Consider the following 23,804-nt stretch of genomic DNA (forward strand, 5'->3'; position numbering starts at 1 on the left):
CAGTGATTTAGCAATTCCTCTGTCCCTTAATAACAGAACACTAATAAAATCCACATGTTGCAGGGCTGATTTGTAATTAGCTCAGATAAGTGTTGTACAGACACCAATACAGCCAGCAACATTGCTCAGTCTTCAAGCAGACAGCAGCGCTATGCACCAAGTTTCAGCCTCTTGTTAAAACCACCCTTCTATCCCACCCTCCACATATACAAATCTGAAGGTTTCTTTCTGGGTGGTCCCAAAAAAGAGAGGGGCTTCACACACATGGAACCCAGAAGGCAGGTGGGTAACGGACTGAATAAAACAAATCAGGATCTGGTTGTCCAAGCCAGACCCAGTTATACATAGACATACCTCATGATCCACTCCCTACTGGAAGACCCTACCCTGTCCCTATTGGCAATACATTACTGCCCTGTCTACACAGAGAAGGTTGGAGGTATGTAAAATTTAAAATGCATAGGTCTATGGTATTTGGCAGACTGATAAATTAGAAGACATAAAAGAAGAGCAAGTGTAGAGATGCTGTCATGATGACAGCTACACAACATATATTTCAATCATAGACCCACCTGTTTAGTTCCTTCTGACTGGCCTAAAGGAGGAAACTGCTCAGGAGGAAGCTGGAAGGAGGACCTTGTGCGGAAGGTGGGTGAATATTAAGGGAAGAACACAACATTCCTCGGGGAAAAAAATAAGGCCACTATGGGTTATGCAGCTGATCTGTTCAGATCCCATGTATTTATGAATAAATATGATCCTTAATCTGTTCCCCATACAGTAAACCGCTACACTGTCCACATGTCAAGACTGTCCTGCCTGCATAGGAAGGTATGTAGGAATTAAAAGTGAACTAATGTTTATATATTGTATATGTTTATAATGTATATATGTTATATACTGAACTTATTGAGTCAGCCTAAAGGTTCAGCATCTTTATAGTTGTAATGATCCCAGCCTTCACGGGGATTGGGGTCACCCTAATGGAATCTGTTAGAAGTGTCAGTGACACCCACATGCTCATTGTGCCATACCTCCCAATACTTACACCTGTTTATCTTATTAGTTACATTGTATCTAAGTGCAGGTGTTGAGTATTCTGGGTTCTCTGGCAAAAGCTACTTATCTAATTAGGTACTTTTCTGAGGGACTTTTCTGTAAGAATTCGGGATTGCAGGCTGAGCTGTTAAAATCGGAAATATCCCGTGCAAATTGGGACAGTTGGGAGGAATGGTGTGTCTGTTATAGAGGGTGATGCTACAGGGCTGATTATTAGGTTCTGATGCTAATTGCACGGGTTTCAGAGCTGTCATGTAGTAACAATCTTTATTGTTTACTAATCAGCCTTGTATTGTGACATTTATATTCTATATATACAGTATATTGTGAGACAGTGCCTAAGCTCAGTAACTGACAGCAGCACAGAGCACGTGCTGTGAATCAGCAGAAAAGAAGATGGGGCGTTACTGGGGCATCTTTAGAGACACAGATCTTCCCTGCTAAAGGGTTGTGGTTGCCTGGGGCTGGTACAAAAATATATATGTACAACATTTCTAGCATACTCCTTTAGTTAAGCTTTAGTTCTCCTTTAAGAGGCCTCAGTTAAGAATGCAAGCAGAAAACACTTAAATGGATGCAAAATTGTTCACAGTTTAACGCAGCCCACAAAGGTACTAAACACGGACACCCCTCTGCCTGCTCTTATTCATTTTGGGCAAGTTCAAAGTACAGGGTCCAATGGATGCAAGTGAACCCTGTAATCAATGTCAGCCTTGAGCTGCTTATAAATCCAGGTTTCCCTTATTAGGATACTGACTTGTATCCAGTGAGTCCAGAAATTATGATGATGCTGAAATTCTGAGGAAAAATATTATAAATTGTGGGGGGAGATTTGGCGATTTGCATCTAAATTTTAGACTTTGCATAGGGCTGCTATCCAGGGTATTTATCACATTTCTTTGCATTAGTATAAACAAAAGGTGGGGCATTTGTTTTGGTTCTTTCTTTCAACAGGGAAAATCCTTTTTTACTGATAAAAACCTTTGTTGTTCTTTTTAATATTATTACAAATATCTGGAAATATACCTCTTAACAGCTTAATAAGCAGATGCTATCGCAGAAAGATGGGACCACAGTCAATGCAGGACAGCTGGGACAGAAATACTATGTAAATTAATTATACCCAACTTCAATCCCTCCAATCTCCAACTCATTTGAACTGCGAATCCCAAGCACCCCGACCCCCCTGAAAATTCTCAGCTATTGGTGGAATGCCGGGAGTTGACCTGTATCAACTAGAAGCTTTTAGGTTGAACATCCCTGATGAATGTCTGGAAACATCTAACAGAATATAGGATTTTTCATTCGTTTCCCTACATTTTTCCTTGTGGGGTTCATGGGAAAATACCCTTTATGGCTACCCTAAAACCAGCCCTGAGCAGATTCCATATAACAGAAAGAATTTAGTTTCCAAGAACACTGTCACATAATATTGTGGTGGGATTATATGTTGTACTCATTACATAGCCCCACTGAGAGGTGCCCTTGTATGGGCAGTTAACAAGGCCAAGTACATTCAAGAAGAAATTAGGGATTTGTGTGGGATTTTTTTTTGTTGTCTTATGCAAGATTTTTAATATTTTAGGGGTTCAATAGGAAAAGCCTGCATTCAACACACAGCATGGAAAAACGCCTCATGTACACAGGCATTTCTGCATATTCCCGCAGGGTATAATGTTTCTGCCGCACTATGCATGAGATTTAATGGGAGTGGAGGTTGCTATAGAAACTATACTGATGTTTGTAGAGATAGTGTAATAATGCTGTGATCCTTCTCTTTAATATATAAATAGAGAGACAATTTTGATGAATATGAAACTTTAAAGAAAAGATTAAGGCTCCTTGCTGTTCCAAATCAATAACAAATATCATAAAATTTCCCAACCCGTGAGAAATAACCCTGTAAAGAATCTGCAGACAATCTGTTTAGATTATGCTAGTGCACACTGACAAAAGCCGCTTGTTTTGACAAAGAAAAAAATGAAAGACAAAAGAAATTCTATTCTGTATGTCCATACTATACCACAGGGGTGTCAGACTCACCATCTTCTACCTGTATCCTGCACTGTAATACACATTCTAGGCAGTAAACTGGATATTTCTAAATATAATATTATATCTTTTATAAAAAGAGGTTTATATCTTTTTCAAAAGCATGGCACAAAAACTTCATGAGAAATCTCTGTTTGTCTTGGACACCATGCCTTATTCCCCTTTAGCACACAGCACCTACAGCCCAAGAAGTTTCATATACCCTACATATACTTAATTGCTCAGAATTCCATTATGAGAACTTTGCAATCTACATGAATTATTTTCATTTTTTAAGCTTCAATTATATTAGCAGTAACCTGATCACCTGTTGTTCAGCCTGGGCAAAATGCATATCTTGATGCTTACCTGCTCAGTTCTACTGCTCAGTGTGATAATTGCATTGTTACATTAGTTTATATAGTAGGGTATAGGTTTGCTTTAATGGATTAGAGCATACAGACATCTTAGTAGACAATATGCACATCTTTGAGAATAAAATATTATCAGAAAAATAAGCAAGTTCAACCAGCTGTGCACACACAGAATCATAATAGGAAAGTGCAGTGCAGAAGGATTGATAGGTGACAGTAAGGAGTGTGTCAGCTAGGCTAAAAGGAGTGTGTCAGCTAGGCTTAAAAACTGCAATGCCCCCCCCCCTTCAAGGAGCCCATTGGTGATATCATAGCACCACTTGGTGTGGTACAAGTGCTTGTGGGTGGGAGTTGCAGGTGTCAAGGGGGTTTGCCTGGGCCTGTAGGGCTATAGTGTAAATGCAGCATTGGTCTTAACTACAGGCTGGCTTTAGTGATAGTGGATCTTGAGTCAAAACAGCCTTCAGAGACTATGTGATTATAGACAGTTATGAGAGCAGGGGGTTTAATGTGTAATTTTAAAAGAACTTTTATTATATGAATATGTCTAGGTGTCAGGTCCCCTTTAAAGTCACACGTGCAGAATACTAACAGTGCAAGTCGTGATTGCACAGTATAGTATTAAGGAAATGTTTCTATACTCCTCAGTTAAACAGTCCTGGACTGCTGAAAAGAGACCCTGGGAAATCCATGAAGATGGCAGTGTGACACAAAGGAAAAGTAGCCTGGACCAGTGAAGAGCAGCAGTGGTCCAAAATCAGAGGTTAATTATTATATTCACTTAACAGTGCTTTCCTTGTCCTTTAAGCTGCTGAAGGATGCCTCAGGCACCAAAACAAAACAGATTTTGTTCTGGGATCAATAATACTTCTGAAACTAAAAATATATAAAATACAACATTACTTTTGTCCCTTACTGCTGTGAAACACACATGATTAATGCTAACAAATATAATCAAATAAAAGAAGTGTTGATCAATGAGATTAAAGGCTTAAAAGAAAAAAAGGTTTCGTGCTGCTAGCCGGCCTCAGCTCCAGATTATACTCTGCGGAATGCAACAGGAAAGCCTCAGTATTTATGTTTTCAGGAGAGGTCTCATTATTCTAGATTCTAAACATGATTCTGGCATAGACTACACAGCCAGGGGCCCCAAACCTTCAAGAAATGTTTACACGTATCATTCATCCTGCTTGAAAGTATCTCATTAGTGTATACAGAATTGGAAAGAACTGGAAAGCATCACATTTGGTGTAAATGTTCAAATTTCATGTAAATGTTCAAATTTGATATAAACGAACACAAGTCATGCTGAAAAGCATGCTTTATGTCACAAATTTTTCAAAAAGGCCAAAACTAAACAAGTAGGTATCCTGATATCTTCAAAACTATAAAGGATTCTTATTTATTATTTTCACATTATTGTGATCTGGTTAGAGCAAACTGAGGGTTCATCATTTTGGCGCAATGATACAATACAGTTCTGTATGCTGTATATTGTTGGGTTATGAACAAGGCTCCCCAAGTTCCTGCCTAGGGTTCCATTAATGCTAGGCAGCTGTACTAGGTCATGATCATGTTGAGCAAATGTTTTAAAAGCTTTTTCTAAGAGATACTGCAGTGGTGGGGAATCATATGTGGTAGCTCCACAGCTAAATCTTACATACCAGAAATATATTTTATATTGCTTGGTAAGCAAATTTAGAATTAAAAGCTACAATGATATGTTTTAATCTATTTCACGATTGTTTGAGTCAATTACAAATGACAGAAGACTGCAATTATACATATGAACACAAGAGGGTGCTAAAGTAAGGAAAATAAAACACCAAAAACACCAATACGCTTCTTTTAAAGAGGTAGTTCCCTTTCTCAAACCTTATCACTTCCAATTAAGCTACCACAAATGTTAAATAGCTTTCTACTTTACTATTTTTCTAAAATGGAAATTGCCTAATTGAATTTATATAAAATTTTGTTATCTTAAGTGATCTAAACAGTTTGATATATCAGTTGATATTTTGCTAAGCAATGGCAGAACCCTTAGCACCTACTAGCATGCTTCCTAAACCTTACTAACGTAAGTTATAAAGCAACTGGTACAACTGATACCCTAGTTGCAGTCATTTCTCTGACACTAGTGAGAAATGTTCTTTAGAAATATATAAGATTTAAAAAAAATAAAGTTGGCAGCTTATCTTACAAAGCCTATATGATATGGGACAAGATTTATTAAATTGATTTTTAAGTCCTAAATTACAAAAATTGTAAAAAACAAAAACAGCAATCAGTTACAATATTTCATTTGAAAATGCAATTGTTTAAAGGTAAGCTACCCCTTTAATAATCATATGTACATCCCACACCTTCAGCCCTACGCCTGCTACTTGTGCCTGCACCCGAATGAATGGGATACGCTTGGGTGCAGGCACATGTAGCCGATATATGCATGAAAACGCGAGACTTTGCATTCTCTCGCGTTTTCATGCGTATATCGGCTACATGTGCCTACACTCGAGCGTATCTCATTCATTCTGGTGCAGGCACAAGTAGCAGGCGTAGGGCTGAATTTTCGCCAAGCGTTTTTCCGCTTGCCGAAAATATCAGCCCTACGCCTCGTGTGGCATCAGCCTAAAGCTGGCCATACACGTGGCGATCCGACGATGTTTCGTACGACCATCGGTCGCACGAAACATCGTCAGATCCGCCACACACCATTCAGGGCTGAATCGGCAGGTAAGGAGGTAGAAACAATAGGATTTCTACCTCCTTCTGCCGATTCAGCTCTGAAGGGAGAATTTTGGTCAGGCGCCTTCTATGGCGCCCGATCAAAATTTTCTAACTTGGCCGATCAGCGAGCCGACCGATTTCAGCAGCTTCCTGCGATATCGGTCGGCTCGCTGACATGCCATACACGCACCGATTATCGTACGAAACGAGGTTTCGTACGATAATATCGGTGCGTGTATGGCCACCTTAAAGGATGTTGTTAGCTGGCTTACAATCTGCTTTCCTTCCATGGATGAAAGGCAACATATTAAGAAAAATCAAGGCACTAATTAGGGTCTACCTAAATCCTCAAAGAATACACCCAATTCAGTAAAATTTATATATATATATATATATATATATATATATATATATATATATATATATATATATATATAGTGTGCTAACACAGTTTAATTAGACAATTTATAAAAGAGATCAGAGTTAAAGACAAAAATCTTTACCTAAAATAGGTATTGACCTGGGTGTAAATACCCCAGGTCCCTCGCCAAATATTTCAAATGTTAGTACACAAGCAGTGAAGATCACATAAATATACACACACTCACTGATCTGTTTATTCTAGATATATGCAGTACTAGGTGTAATTGTAAGCACAAAGCTATACCAATTAAATAACAAGGCAAAGACAGAAGAAAATATGATATTTTAGGTGTTGGCACATGTAAGGGCTCTGGCACACGGGGAGATTAGTCGCCCACGTCAAAACTCACTTTTCATGGGCGACTAATCTCCTCGGATTGCCATTCCACCGGCGAACACGGCGGAGCGATTTCACTGAAATCGCGCAAGTTTCCTCTCGAGGCAACTTGCGTGATTTCCCTTGCTGCGATTTACATTTTCGCCGGTGGGATGGGAATCCGGGGAGATTAGTCGCCAGCGAACAGGGAGTTTTGTCGCGGGCGACTAATCTCCCCGTGTGCCAGAGCCCTAAGGAGTGGCATACCCCCTATGCAGGGCTTCCACTGTGTTTTGTGCCACTAGCTGTTTGCAGTGGCATCTAGTCAAATGTATGTAAGTTAGAAGTGGAAAAGTACCCCATCATGTCCCAGCCCTGTGCCTCATCCTGCACTGTGTGCAAACTTGCGCCCAAATAGGCACCATTCATATTGCTATATACTGGTTTGCTGCAGGTGCAGAGATTTTGGAAATGAGAAGTGCACTGTGGGTAAAAACCATGGCAGTCTGTGCAATCTACTCCATGTTTGGTCCTTGCAAGGTAGATACATAGATTGATTTCTACTTGTGCACTGGCAGCTATGCATGGTCACTCTCTATTAATCTAATTATCTACCTTGCAAGGAATAAACATGGAGTAGCTTCAGTTTCCCTGTCTAAGATGTTTAGCTCAAGAAATAACCAAAACCACAGATTTGTTGTAATTAAAACAACAGACAAAAGGTATGTTGAGCACAAGCCCTGTTCAGTGAACAAGGGTTTATACTGCCCCTTTAATAAATGATCTGTATAATCCTAACTTCTAATACATCATTCATGTGCTCTAAAAAGAAAATATGAGAGAATGTCGCAGACGGCTAGGTAAGGTAATTTCCATTGCAACCAGGCTGAGCAGCATCTGTTTCATACATAAAGCAGAGCCCGGCAAAGTCCAGCACAATGGATGCTTAGTAGTCTGGATTCAGATATCAGTTTATAGAGTTTGCCCCTATGCATCAGTACAGGACACTGAAAGATAATCTATATCACAGCTTCCAGTAATAAAATATACTCACCTTTGTATGAACTCATCATCTGGAAAGAACAGAGCAGAAATGTGCCATGCCTGTTGCAGAATACCTCTCCTGGCAATGCAATGAGTAATTTACAGTTTCCTATTTCTCAATAAAACACACTTCAGCTTCACCCAGACTCCCTGCTGCTTTCCATTGCAAGCGGTATCTTTGAGATTCCTAGTACAGGCCTGCACGGTAAATTCTTTGCACATTTAATTTTGAATTCTTGCTGACCTCTGCACATGCTAGTAAAATAAAAGGTCATGTCAAATTAAGCTACTCCCAGACTGAACGTGTATTTATTTGTTGTATATGGCAAAGCTGATTAAATTCCTAGCAGAAAAGGGGACAGTATATTAAAGCAACAGGGGATATAATGCAAAAAATTTCCACTGTAACTAAAAAAATAATTCCACAAATAATTCACATCTCTGTTATGGATTTAGCTACAATTGATGCAAAAGATACTTTACCAGCATAAAGGTGTGTAACTAAATGTGATTGGATTCTGGATAATACAAGTTAATGCTTAGAAATTTGGTATCTGTGCTCTCTCAGGACACCCCCAGAATTACCAGCAGAGGAAATTAGGAAACTAGCTGTGTGCATGGTGAATAAGTAGGCAGAGGCCCACTTTTAATGCTGCTAAAAGGAACAGCACTCAAAATATTGAATTACTTTTCCTGAGATCTTTATAATGCATATGCACCCTACTAGAATGGATGCAAGGGGAGCACAAAGCTACATTACCCTTGGCTGGTGCATTTTTGAAGAAGGAGGCAAGTGAGTAGAATCCCTGAGTGTGTATAACAATTTGCCACCCTCCTGGGAAAAATTACTGCTTTTTTTAAATTAAGAGTCTGCTGGGCTTAGCAAAGTTGTTTCTACATGAATAAGAAGCTGACCACAGGGTGGTTATCAATAGCACATTCTCTTCTTGGAGTAAGTTAAAAACGTTCCGTTTTTGGGGGGGGGGTTTTGCCTTCCTCTGGATCAACTAGCACATAAACCTAAAAGGTTGAACTTGATGGACATGTGTGCCTTTTTAACCTAAGTTACTATGTTATGAGCTAAGGCCTTAATTAAATGTAGAATATTGTACGGAGCAATCCACCACTGCTGTTAAAAAATCTTTATCTTTATTTATTAAGTCTCTTTAAAACCATGTTGTGCACAGAAAAAGACCACTTTTTCAAAAGCTGTATGGTACAACAAACCAACGAATGCCTTTTATTCACACCCATTTCTCCTCCCATATTAGATTAACCCCTTCCCATATCAAAACAAAAAGTAAAAATGAATTGGAATGGGAAAGGGGTTAATCTAATATGGGAGGAGAAATGGGTGTGAATAAAATTCATTCATTGGTTTGTTGTACCATACAGCTTTTGAAAAAGCTGTTTTTAAAGAGACTTAATAAATAAAGATAAAGATTTTTTTTAACAGCAGTGGTGGATTGCTCCATACAATATTCTTTACTGGTTGCGGTTTTTGCCATCTGGGTTCCAGCATAGACGTAGAGCATACACTGACTGACCGGTAAGTGCTCCCGTGTATTGAATATGCTTAATTAAATGTAGGACCTAAAATGTAGGCTCACAAAATGGGAGCTTGAAATAAAAGGCCTAAAATTACTATATTATATTAACTGCAATAATGGTAGTCTGCTTAGGGCTTCAAAGAGATATGAAGGTGAATTAAAGCATTTTGATTGCTGCTGCAAGTAGAGGAAAATCAACAATCAAAAATGCCCCATGTGTAATAGCCCTTAAGGCCTGAACCAGGAATTTGTGGCAGCAGAAACAGACAAGAGGGACCTGGCTACAGCTTGAGAAAGGCCACTCTCTCGAGTGGAACTACAAAAGATCACTGTCACTGAAAATAAATGCCTAATGTTCCACCTAGGAATCAGAATGGTCTCAATTATAGTTAGACGGTAGTATTTCATGTGACACAGGCACATGCAAGTATACATGAACGAGGTTATATAAGGCTAGATATTTACAAGCTTTTTTTTGTGGTTTCTAAAAAAAATATAAAATATCTTACCTTTGGCCATTTTGGGTTCAACAGTCTAGCTTTGATGGCATCATCCAGAGACTTCTCATACTGCTGAACTTTCAAAAAGGCAGCAGATCTGTTACTGTACAGTATACAATTCTGAGGATCTACCAGCAAAGTTTCAGTGTAGAGGTCGATGGCGAGCTGAAAGTCTCCATTTTTACACGCTTCGTTGCTGTGTCGAACTTTCTCAATAAATTCTTCCTTGCTCAGCACTGAGTTGTCAACTACTTTTCCACCAAAAGCTTTTGCTCCAGTAACTGAAGACTGAAAACAAAAGAACACATCATTTAAATCAAAAGAAGTGAATTCTATCTTTACATAACCAATAAGAGTCCAAACAGTGCATGCCATTGAATTGTTCTGAACGTGGCTGCCAAAGCCGCAAGGTAAGAGTAAACCATGAACTAGAGCAGTGCTGTCCAACTGGCGCACCCTCTGTGTGGCCCCCCACCTGTCTGGCTGCTTTGATGGCTTACCTTTGTGTAAGCTTTAAATGGTATCAGTACTGAGAGTACCTGGCCCCCTGCATGGTTCTCACCTCAGATTAAGGCAGTAATCCCCCTGTATTGTTTAAAAATGTAATTCCCTGTGTAATCCCTACATTGTTCAACCCCTGCAGTGTTCACACCTCAGGCTCAGGCTGTAATCACCCACATTGTTCTCCTGTTCACACCTCAGATGTTGTATGTACTGCCTGACCTATGCTGCCTGTGTGTATGGCACACACAGACAGCATAGGGTAGGCAGAGTATGGCACATAGGCAGCATAGGGCAGGGAGGGTATGGCACACACAGGTAGGGCAGGCAGAGTATGGCACATAGGGAGCATAGGGCAGAAATGGTATGGCACACACAGGCAGGGTAGGGCGGCAGAGTATGGCACACAGGCATCATAGGGCAGGTAGAGTGTGGCACACACAAGCAGCATAGGGCAGGGATGCACCAAATACAACATTTTAGGATTTGGTCCAATACTGACTCCTCTACAAATAAGTTGTCCAAATACCAAACCAACCCTAATTTGCATATTTAAATTTAAGGGGGAAACAATTGCATAATGTCTCAACCAAAGATTTTCACATTCAGATTTCCAGAACTTTAAAGCGCTTAGATATAAATAGGTAAATTGTGAAGTGCTTAGAAGAGCACTCTGGACAATTTAACAATTATTTTCTTTCCCTAGAGTTTACGTTTCATTTAATACAGCAAATGGAACAGTGTCCAGTTTAAAAATACAACATGTTTCTCTTCAAAGTAATGCAAAGTCCTTATTACCACCCTTGGCAGGGGAGCTTAGAAATCAATTTTAATATATTTAAAAGTAGGCAAAGAATGTCCCTTGGACAAAAAATGCCTAGCAACCAGCAGTTCTACTTCTTCTCTTGACGGTCCTTGCTGTGCGGGGCTCTGTATTGGTAAGCAGGAACAGTGAAGATGGGCTGACAGATATTTAAAGGAGAGCTAAACCCAAAAAATGAATATGGGTAGAAATGCCATAGTTTATATTCTTACTGTGCCAGCCTAAAGGTTCAGCATCTCTATAATTGTTATGATCCAGGCCATCAAAGTTGTGCACAGGAACTCCCCATCTTTTTTATTTTATTAGCACTGTCAGCAACATTCACATGTTCAATGTGTTCTGGGCAGCTGCTGAAAAGCTAAGTTTCAGGGTTGTCACAAATTATCAAACAGATAAGCAAATTATACAGAGCTGATTATTAAAGTCTAATTCTAACTGCATTGGTTTCAGAACTGCCATGTACTAATTATCTGTATTGTTTGCTAATCAGTTGTATATTGGGACATTTCTATTCTATATATTCAGTATATTGTCAGTATATAAGTCAGACCCTAAGCTCAGTAAGTGACAGCAGCACAGAGCATGTGTAGGGAAGCAGCAGAAAAGAAGATGGGGAGATACTGGGGGCATCTCTAGAGGCACAGATCTTCATACAAAGTATCAAATAGAGTTCTCTGAAACTGCAAATCAGAAATGTAAAAAAGCAAATCCAGGAGTAGTCATCAATATGTAAGATATGGTTGATGTGAATTACAAGTGTATATAAAAAGTTTAATAAAGGGCAGCCTCTGTCACACAAGACAATACCTTCATTTCAAAGAAGTAAAGAGCTGCTTTTTGTTTGAAAGATGCTCCTCCATCATTATGTTCATCCTGTACCTGCACTTGGGTGTTTTCTACTGAGTGGTGCAGTGGCCAACGTTTCAGCCAGGCAGCACTGGAACTATTAGGCGTTACACTGCCTGCATGGCATTATTATGTTCTCCTTGCATTTGATTTGCTTTTCTCTGGGTACATCAGCTTCCTCCACAGTTTAAACATAAACTGGTGATTAAAGCTAAGTTTCAGGGTTGTCACAAATTAACAAGCAGATAAGCAAATTATACAGGGCTGATTATTAACGTCTAATTCTAACTGCATTGGTTTCAGAACTGCCATGTACTAATTATCTGTATTGTTTGCTAATCAGTTGTATATTGTGACATTTCTATTCTATATATTCAGTATATTGTCAGTATATAAGTCAGACCCTAAGCTCAGTAAGTGACAGCAGCACAGAGCATGTGTAGGGAAGCAGCAGAAAAGAAGATGGGGAGATACTGGGGACATCTCTAGAGGCACAGATCTTCATACAAAGTATCAAATAGAGTTCTCTGAAACTGCAAATGAGAAATGTAAAAAAGCAAATCCAGGAGTAGTCATCAATATGTAAGATATGGTTGATGTGAATTACAAGTGTACAGTATATAAAAAGGGCAGCCTCTGTCACACAAGACAATACCTTCATTTCAAAGAAGTAAAGAGCTGCTTTTTGTTTGAAAGATGCTCCTCCATCATTATGTGCATCCTGTACCTGCACTTGGGTGTTTTCTACTGAGTGGTGCAGTGGCCAACGTTTCAGCCAGGCAGCACTGGAACTATTAGGCGTTACACTGCCTGCATGGCATTATTATGTTCTCCTTGCATTTAATTTGCTTTTCTCTGGGTACATCAGCTTCCTCCACAGTTTAAACATAAACTGGTGATTAAAGTCACCATATTGTGTGCAGTTGCATGTAAGTGCTTTTGTGTTTTACAATAAAACCACCATCCTCTTACAGCCCTAGAACAATAAACTGGCAAACCAGCCTTTGTCCAGCCACATCCTCCTGAGTGTGACAGACAGGTGCTCTTAAAGTCAGATTCAAATTTTGTTACCAAATCTCCAAATTCAATGTTGTCCTGTAATTTCTTTATAACCGACCAAGTTTTTCTAGTGCCACTAGTCTTTCTGCTGTAATGAACCCTAGCTGGTGTGTGTATATAGTAAAGACTGTAAGCTCTGCTGGGGCTGAGAATGATGACAATGATAAGCAATCTCTTGTGCCAATTTGCAATTACCAATGTGCAATTTTATGTTTATATTACAACAAACAGGTGTATAAAAAGGTATGTGTATCATAAATAAATAATAAATAAACAAACCCTCTCTATTTGGAGTTAAAGATGAATATTTTAAAATGGCATGTATCTGACATAACATTTTGAACAGAAATCCCCTACAACTGTTCTAAAAAGCAAACAACAGTGCAATAATAATGCATTAGCCCCGACTACACAACAGCTTTAAATCATTCATAGAATTTAAATCACATTCATACAAATAAGCATGAAATACAGCATGTAAAATGAATAATGAACTGCATATAAAGATAAAAATAGTGAAATCTGGGCAAATAAGCCTTGCATTTTTTTTGCTCCTCTCTCTATATCTGCTCTTATCTTCCTATACACTCCCGCCCAGGCTCATCAACACTTTTTACATGTGGGTGTGGCTCACAAACATGAAACAAGTTCCCCAGAGGATTCCAAATAAGGCCTGTGATTGGCTATTTGGTAGCCCCATGTGGACTGCTGGCTTGCAGGAGGCCCTGCTTGGTCTGTCTTTGTGGTTCCAAAACTTTCCTCCATGCCAGAAATGTAAAAAAAGGCATCTACTTTGAGGCCACTGCAAGCAACATTAAAGGCAACTTCTTGTTCATGAGCCACTGGTTGGACATCACTGCTTTAGCCCAAAAGGTGGAACACATCCATAAAAATGAAACATAAGCTTATTAGTTTTCTGTACATTGTATTTAAAGAGCAAACACTGTGTAACTGTATTATTTCCAGGCTTTGCTTGTAATGTTGGTTTAAATAAAACCAGCTATTGTGTAAAAAGCAAGAAGATTTGGCTACCAAAGCTGGGAAACACAGCAAATTATAATTGTGCTCTCAACAAGCTTTCTGGTAACCATCCGATTTATTCCAGCTGTATCTATTTTCATTTCCGGTTGCTATAAGAACAGCTGTATTGCTTATTTCATTAGAACAGTGGTTCATGGTCATTGTCACCTTCATTTTTATCTTACTAAATTAAAGATCAATCAATTAATTTGAGTGGCAGGCAATATTGGCTGTGAAATGCAGTCCGTATATCCCGTGTGGGAAGCATTAAATCAATGACAATAATAAACATGTGTCTTGCCTTGCGTGTGAAACTTAATGAAAGGAAAGAAAGGATTTAAAGAAATAATAGAGATTAATATATTTACCTGTTTAGGGTATGATAGAGCGGATGATTGGAGTGTTACTACCAGGAGTGGTGTCAGCAGCAATTCACCCAATCTGACAAGGGCCAATTATTTGAGTTCAAAAGAACTGCAACATTGTACTGCAAAACTGTGTAGTTTGTAGCTAGTGTTTTTAGTGGCCCCAAATGTGGTAATGTTTCAAGCCTGCCTTTACCCTTTGTCTGTTGCCTACTGTGCAATCTCCATTGTCATAATAAATAGCAAAATGGAGGCTAAGCCCACCTCTAGGCCCTCCAGGTATGGGATTCATTATACAGAAACCCATTAGAGGAAGGCCATCTCCCAGAGATTCCAATATCAGCAAATAATTAAAAGTTTTAAAAATGGTTTCCTTTTTCTCTGTATAATAAAACTGTACTTTTTACTTGGTCCCAACTAAGATATAAATAAGCCTTATTAGCTTAATTATATCTTAATATTATGTGGTTTATTTAATGTTCAAACTATTTTTTAGCAGACTTAACTAAAGCATTCTAGATAACAGGTAAATATTTTATATATTTTTTATATTAATATGTATGGACTATGGGCATGCATAGGACCTCTAAATATGGTTATGCCCAAGCCCTCTAAGTATGGGTATGCTTGAGACATATAAGTTATATATAGGGTATGTTACTAGAACTCCTCTAAGGGGGAAGCCAGTGTAGGACTTAGCCTGATAGGCCCTGCCAAAGAACCTGGCATATTGTACACAACCAACGCTTACATCAATTATATGTAAACACAGCAATATTGTATAGCACTATGGTAGAGAAAATAAATGGCTAATTGGAATTGTCCTGTGCTTATGCCAATTAAGGCCTGAAGCCAACAGGAGAAATCATGTAGTATTCTCGCAGGCATTCCAATCTGCCGCTGCACTCTTAGAGATAGCTTAAATGATAAAGTTACCAATGTGACAATCGCTTTGAGAAATCAGTGGGCATACTGCTGATTCACTACTAACATGAAGGGACAGCAAATTACGTGTGGGCCATTTGTGTTTAGCAGCTTTAGAGAGTGGGAACATGGGACTTTTTCCCTGCAGGGATATTACAGTTGCCAAAGATGCCCAAAACTGCCTCTCGCACCTCACAGTAACTGTACCAGTAGTAGTTCATTTCAGCATGAAAATACCACCTCTTTTATTCTATAATGGTGTTTCCACCCAAAGAATGGGAGGTGGCAGGGATGGTGCTGAATACTTCTCCATCAGCTCAGATACATTGACGATAAGTAAATGTTGCATGTTACTATCTGCATTTCCCCCTGTGTGACATTTTTACACATTATGGTACTTTCTATACTGATAACCTCACATTTTCCCATAGTTATTCCAGTAAATTCTGCATAGGGAAAAGTTATATAATAGTTTAAAAAATCCTCTCTCTTTACTTGTAAGTACTTTGTGAAGAACCAAGCAGGGACCTAATCATTTCCAGTATTCCCAGAAGCTGCTACAATTAGTGGGTTGCTAGAATATGTTCTATATTTATATGACGCCGTGCACCTGTGTTTCATTCATAAGCTGGCTGCTTATATTTCTGCCGTCTTCCCAGAGTGGTATTTATAGACACAAAGCAGTTCTTGGGAAAACTTGAAAACATGCAGAAGGTACCTCTGGCTTTCTACACAAAGAACTGTAGGGCTTATGAATAAAAGTGCTATATATCACAAGTGCAGTTGCCCATAGCAATTCATTTTGATCAGTCCATCACTAGTTGAAAATTGAAAGCAAAAATCTGATTGGTTGCTATGAGGTGAAATTTTATTCTTATTTTAGTATATCAACCCCATGTTTTATGTTTGCTTCCACCACGGACGGAAATAAGGGTAGACAGAAGAGGCATGTACCTAGGGCCCAATACTGGAGTGCGGGTTATCAAGTACAAGGACAACATGTAAAATTTTTACTGGGCACAGTAATCCATTTGCCCAGAGATAAAATGAATCCCTCTTTAGCTGACATATTAACATACCTGACAGAGCAAGTCTTTCGAAGCACACACTAATGCATAAAAAAATATATCCGCTTCTATTAAAGGGGTAGTTCAATTACTTCTTTTTTGAAGTTAACAGTTGTTGTAATTAATGATTTGCCTTTTTGATTCAATTCAATTAATTTTATTAAAATGCTGTGGGATAAAGACGCTACAGCCAGTGCAGGATGATTGCAAGCAGGGATTTGTGCTGAGAACAAATAGCTCTACATAAAAAATAGACATATACAACAAACTGTGTACTCACACACACAATTCAAGACACCAGTGAACAATGACATAATTCAATATTAACAGAGAAACAATTCCTTTTGCACACATATAAGGACAATTTAAATGCACTGGCTACAATTGCTTTTGGTGCAATTGCCTGTCGTCCGCAGCAACAATGTTAACCATTGAGCCACTGTTTCCCTATAGGGGATTTTAGCCTATAATTATTTTTATGGAGATTCTGTCATCCCACTGGAACTTCTTGAGGTGCACCACAGGGCTACAAATCCAACCCCCTTGTAACTGCTGCTTCTCTGAAGCAGAGCAGGATTGACATTAACACTTAAAAAATCTTTGCCTCATATATGGGCACTCTAACCTTTAAAGATTCTAAAAAAACAATATAGGAAACCAGGTACTCTTAAACAAACCGGGTCATACCTCCTCTTCCAATCATCTTTATACTCATGTTCACATCAAATTAAGAATTATTACAAAATTAAATCAGCAGGCAATGTTTATTTAATGGTGATTAGCTAAATAAAAACCAAAGTGCCCCTTGCCCCACCAGTACATTAGCAGGGACAAAAACACTGAGCAATGAGCATGTTTATCCGAGGACTAATGTCCCATTTGAAACAGTAATAATTACTGTAACTACAGGAATGTATTCTTTATAGACTATCACAGCACTAGTAATTTAACAGTAATTTAGTTAAGTAAGTGGGATATTTGTAAACATATTAGTTAACAGGCTGTATAAGAAGCCGGTAGATTCAAACAAAATGTGTATTCCCTTTTGGTTACATAGTTAATATGGGATGAAAAAAGACCAAGTTTAATCCCTCCAAATGACTCCCACCACACATATACACAGACTCAACAAACTATCTATAGGTAACTCATAACAACCTATCCATACATGAACATACTGTATATAACTATAAATACCAATTTCATAATTTAATCTAGGAAGGAACCGGACATAAATACAGCCCTGGATACACTGGTACAAACAGCAACTACTATTGAAGGAGAAGGAAAGTCATTTTGGCATTTTACTGCCAATAGGTTCGAAACATTAGTGCCACCTAGAACACTATACTTATTCTGCAGAAAGCTTTATTCCTGAGTAAAGACCCCCAGAAGCTCCCCCTGTTTTTTTAAGATTGCAGCTGCCATTTCTGCTTGGTCTTCCTAGCTTACTGCTGTAGCTCTAGAGGCTGGTGGCTCAGATCACACATCCCTAAGGGTGGGGGGAGTGAGTTTTATGAATTCCTATGGGAGGGGGAGCAGGAGTAGGGATATAGGAGAGAGCTTCACAGACTCTGGCCCCAGGAATGAAGAACATGTTTACAAAAAAGGAGACAAGAAATCTTGTTTTCCTTTTGATAGAGGACTAAGTGCAGCTTTTCTGTGAGTGCTTATGGCTGTATTTACATAGACCTTTCTGATAAAGCTTACTTAGTTTTTACTTTCCTTCTCTTTTAACACCCTTTAAATAGACTTTGTCTAGACCCCTAAAAAGCACCTTCCCTTTCTGAAATTGCAGTCAGCGCAATTTGAGGTGGATTTCAAGTGGATGTTTGTCATCATCCCAGGACTCAAAAGACCATCTCCATTAAAGCATACCACACATCTTACTAAAGTCCTACATCATGTCAGGCACCCACAGGTACCAGCAGCATACCTGCAAAGTGGTCAGGATTTGGTTTGATAACCCATCTCCTGTCCAAATGGGTGGTCTGTGGGTACCCTGCAGAGGCAGTCAGGCAGGATGCAGGTTGTTTAGTTGTGTGAAGAATTTAAAAAAAAAAAAAAAAAAGGCAGGTTGGAAAATTTAGCATTTGTTTTCTGGCCCCTTACAGTTTGCCTTGTAAAGAAGCAGCTGCATGGGTCTGGGTTGGGTGTGGGTCTACTGAATCATCCTGAAGTGCTGTTATGCATTAAGGTTTGTTGGCAACTTGTGAAGGGTAGGACTTCCCAACATAAGAGTGACATAAACAACGTCCTAAAAGACGTAGCCCAGTTGTTGGGCACTTCAGGGAAAATGGTCATAATGCTTCACAATTGCATTTACAAGTACTAGAGGAAGGTAAGGAAATCACCTAGGGGTGGTGATTGGGAGCTTATTCTACTACAACATGAAGCTAGATGGACTCTCAGATTAAATGTAGTACAACCCTTTGGATTAAAGAAGCAAAATGAGTATCTTTAGATTCTGTCATTTTTATGTTCCTTTTTCCCTTTTAGCGTACTTGGGGGAAGGGGTCCTGTGGATGGCAAGTATTCTCGCCTGCTGTCTAGTTGTCTGCAATGCACTGCAATGTCTGCACTAAAGTAGCTGAACTGCAATCCTTATTGAATATACTTTATATTAAAGTCAACTGCAATAATGACATTTACTTATATACAGTGGCTTGCAAAAGTATTCGGCCCCCTTGAACTTTTCCACATTTTGTCACATTACAGCCACAAACATGAATCAGTTTTATTGGAATTCCACGTGAAAGACCAATACAAAGTGGTGTACACGTGAGAAGTGGAACGAAAATCATACATGATTCCAAACAATTTTTACAAATAAATAACTGCAAAGTGGGGTGTGCATAATTATTCAGCCCCCTTTGGTCTGAGTGCAGTCAGTTGCCCATAGACATTGCCTGATGAGTGCTAATGACTAAATAGAGTGCACCTGTGTGTAATCTAATGTCAGTACAAATACAGCTGCTCTGTGACGTTGTGAGGTTGTCTAAGAGAATATTGGGAGCAACAACACCATGAAGTCCAAAGAACACACCAGACAGGTCAGGGATAAAGTTATTGAGAAATTTAAAGCAGGCTTAGGCTACAAAAAGATTTCCAAAGCATTGAACATCCCATGGAGCACTGTTCCACCGATCATTCAGAAATGGAAGGAGTATGGCACAACTGTAAACCTACCAAGACAAGGCCGTCCACCTAAACTCACAGGCCGAACAAGGAGAGCGCTGATCAGAAATGCAGCCAAGTGGCCCATGGGGACTCTGGGGGAGCTGCAGAGATCTACAGCTCAGGTGGGGGAATCTGTCCATAGGACAACTATTAGTCGTGCACTGCACAAAGTTGGCCTTTAGAGAAGAGTGGCAAGAAGAAAGCCATTGTTAACAGAAAACCATAAGAAGTCCCGTTTGCAGTTTGCCACAAGCCATGTGGGGGACACAGCAAACATGTGGAAGAAGGTGCTCTGGTCAGATGAGACCAAAATGGAACTTTTTGGCCAAAATGCAAAACGCTATGTGTGGCGGAAAACTAACACTGCACATCACTCTGAACACACCATCCCCACTGTCAAATATGGTGGTGGCAGCATCATGCTCTGGGGGTGCTTCTCTTCAGCAGGGACAGGGAAGCTGGTCAGAGTTGATGGGAAGATGGATGGAGCCAAATACAGGGCAATACAGGGAAGAAAACCTCTTGGAGTCTGCAAAAGACTTGAGACTGGGGCGGAGGTTCACCTTCCAGCAGGACAACGACCCTAAACATAAAGCCAGGGCAACAATGGAATGGTTTCAAACAAAACATATCCATGTGTTAGAATGGCCCAGTCACAGTCCAGATCTAAATCCAATCGAGAATCTGTGGCAAGATCTGAAAACTGCTGTTCACAAACGCTGTCCATCTAATCTGACTGAGCTGGAGCTGTTTTGCAAAGAAGAATGGGCAAGGATTTCAGTCTGTAGATGTACAAAGCTGGTAGAGACATACCCTAAAAGCCTGGCAGCTGGAATTGCAGCAAAAGGGGGTTCTACAAAGTATTGACTCAGGGGGCTGAATAATTACGCACACCCCACTTTGCAGTTATTTATTTGTAAAAAATGTTTGGAATCATGTATGATTTTCGTTCCACTTCTCACGTGTACACCACTTTGTATTGGTCTTTCACGTGGAATTCCAATAAAATTGATTCATGTTTGTGGCTGTAATGTGACAAAATGTGGAAAAGTTCAAGGGGGCCGAATACTTTTGCAAGCCACTGTAGAGAACCCATATTTGTTTATAATCACTAGAACAATGATATAGATATTGTTATACCTTTCTACACAGAATATATACAAAGTACATTTGTATCACTGTGGTTAAACTACAGGTCTCTGCTGTTTGAAATGTTTGATCGGTTCATTATATAAATATGAATGATATTGTATCTGTCTACAGAATGTGCATATTTTTACATATAACTCTGTACAAGTATGGAATTACTTATCTGGCAACCCATTATCCAAAAAGCAGAAAGACTACCTCCCTAAAGGGCTGATTCATCAAAGTACGAGTTTGAATCCTGAAATGGGTTAAAATCGGATTAGATACGATAATTTCTGATGATCGGAAATGTCATGAAAATGCTTACGAAAACATCATATTAGTCACGATAATATTGTATTGACGATCCAAAAGTCACAAAAACAATCGTAAACGGCAGGAAAACCTTTCTGACTTTGATCCTTCAGTGCATGATTTTGGAAGCCTCCCATAGGACTCAATGGCACTCTGCAGCTCCAACCTGGCCCAAGGAAAGTCTCCCACAGGGCTCAATGGCACTCTGCAGCTCCAACCTGGCCCAAGGAAAGTCTCCCATAGGACTCAATGGCACTCTGCAGCTCCAACCTGGCCCAAGGAAAGTCTCCCATAGGGCTCAATGGCACTCTGCAGCTCCAACCTGGCCCAAGGAAAGCCTCCCATAGGGCTCAATGGCACTCTGCAGCTCCAACCTGGCCCAAGGAAAGTCTCCCATAGGGCTCAATGGCACTCTGCAGCTCCAACCTGGCCCAAGGAAAGTCTCCCATAGGGCTCAATGGCACTCTGCAGCTCCAACCTGGCCCAAGGAAAGTCTCCCATAGGGCTCAATGGCACTCTGCAGCTCCAACCTGGCCCAAGGAAAGCCTCCCATAGGGCTCAATGGCACTCTGCAGCTCCAACCTGGCCCAAGGAAAGTCTCCCATAGGGCTCAATGGCACTCTGCAGCTCCAACCTGGCCCAAGGAAAGTCACAATACCGAAGTCTGAATGAATCCAAAACTTTTGTACTCAGCGCAACAAATACAATTTTGTCGCAAAAAATTGATGCGCTTTTTGTCGCAAAGTACGAAAAAGTCACAAAAAATACGCGCAGTGCGAAAACTTAAGAAAAAATACAATTGTTTTTGTATTCGGAAGCGATCATACTTTGATAAACGGGCCCCATAGAGTCTGTTTTAAGTGAATAATTCTAGTTTTTAAAAATGACTTAATTTTCCTCTTTAATAATAAAACAGTCCCTTGTACTTTATGGTAGCTAAGCTGCATAAATCCATATTGGTGGTAAAACAATCCTATTGGGTTTATTTAATGTTTAGATGATTTTTACCAGACTTAAGGTATGGTGGTCCAAATTATGGAAAGATTACTTATCCAGAAACCCACAGTTCCCAAGCATTCCAGATAATAGATCCCATACCTGTAGCTGAAATCCAAGTCTTTGCCATGCCGTATGGGCATCTCTTTACTTTATTCATTGGTTGACCCAAGTAATAGTTCTCTGTTTATTTACTGTTATGTTATATACAAGTAGGTACATGGCAATTTATCTGTAGGCATCTTAGTTTGAGAATACCTGAACTATATATCACTGTATACATATTTGATTGTTATACTGAGAACTATGCATACAATATTGATAACAAGTTAGTTGCTAATTTATGCATAGTTAGCTGCATATTCTTTTGTAGAAATCTTGCTGAAAAATGTACTCACCTAGGTGCTATATCATCATATGCCAGGGCTCATATGACATTGATGAGTATTGTGTGATGGGGATTGGGTTTATTTATGTCACATGACTGAGCAAGAAGGCAGCCAGCCCTTAAAAAAGGTTTGCATGGCTCCAAATAAACCAACTGGCTGCAGCAATTGTTGTACAACTTTAGCAATTTTAACTTAATTGTGCCCCTCTGCCAGTTTGTCCAGATGCAATACTGGGATTGGCACTGCCCTAGCTTGTATTTTATATTTTCTGTGTGTGTTTTAGCCTGTTCCTCTTGGAGTGTGCGCAGCACTGAGAATTGTGTGTTGGAAATAATCTCCTGCTTTCCCTTTCATTCTTACCCTGCTAATTACCAATCAGCTCTTCCCCCAAATCTTTTCTCAGCCTCATTAACAACAACACGCCCTCCGGCCTCTTCACCCCTTGACCCTGCAATTGACTCTTCCAGTACCAAGTCCTAGGGATGCCCAGCCAGGAGGAGCTCTTTCCCTTACTTACCCCATGAATCACAGTGTTTGTTTGCCTTTGCAGCATCTTACAAGTACCTCAACCCACAATGTGAAAAAGAATCACCCTCCTCCTAATTGTGCAAATACGCAGGCCCCAATGAACTCTCCTGCACACAACATGGGCCCTTGGGAGCCCACAGAGGGTAACACCAAGTAGATTCTCCCCTCCTGCTGTTATTGTTAGCCAGGCTAGCTTGGGTGTACTCATTGTATAAAAATATGTGGGTATCTACTTCACTCCATCACTAATTATTTACCGTGCCCAGCCACACACACCCTTGCAGTACCAGCCCATACTCCAACAAGTGTGAGGATGAAACAAGAAGCTTGCCATCACTTCCTGTGCACCTTAGCACCCCATCAGTTTCATTATTAAAACAAAATGCAAGTTTTATCTAACTTACCCTTTCTTTCTTTTTCCCTGCCTGTTGTGCCATTGTTTCCTCACACGGTGCAGTCAGGGCAGGCGCAAGAGTCCATGGCAAGGCGCTAAGAACTTCCCTGCTCTGCCTGCGCCTTTCCCACTAGCACACGGTTCCGGATAGCAGTTTTGCACTGAGCATTTCCCAGGAAAAGTTCGCCATGTTTTACATCCTTTTCTCGTAGCCAAGTCTCCCCCCCACCTTTTTTTTCAAGATG

General features: G+C 39.8%; 1 protein-coding gene across 3 annotated transcripts in view; it reads right to left on the reverse strand.

Moving 5' to 3' along the window:
* Positions 1-23,804, reverse strand: part of ttc28 (tetratricopeptide repeat domain 28) — a 302,774-nt gene extending 278,970 nt beyond the window's left edge. For all 3 annotated transcript variants that reach the window (XR_004219877.1, XM_004910608.4, XM_002932099.5), the window contains exons 1-2: positions 23,570-23,804; positions 10,034-10,312 (exon numbers count right to left, since the gene is read on the reverse strand). Coding sequence is in view for 2 of the 3 variants with exons in the window: in XM_004910608.4 (XP_004910665.2) it covers positions 10,034-10,312; positions 23,570-23,602 (312 nt within the window). In the remaining variant the exon portion in view is untranslated. The remainder of the gene's footprint in view (positions 1-10,033; positions 10,313-23,569) is intronic.

Source organism: Xenopus tropicalis, chromosome 1 (assembly GCF_000004195.4).
Source record: "Xenopus tropicalis strain Nigerian chromosome 1, UCB_Xtro_10.0, whole genome shotgun sequence".
In the NCBI taxonomy this organism is placed as follows: Eukaryota; Metazoa; Chordata; class Amphibia; order Anura; family Pipidae; genus Xenopus; species Xenopus tropicalis.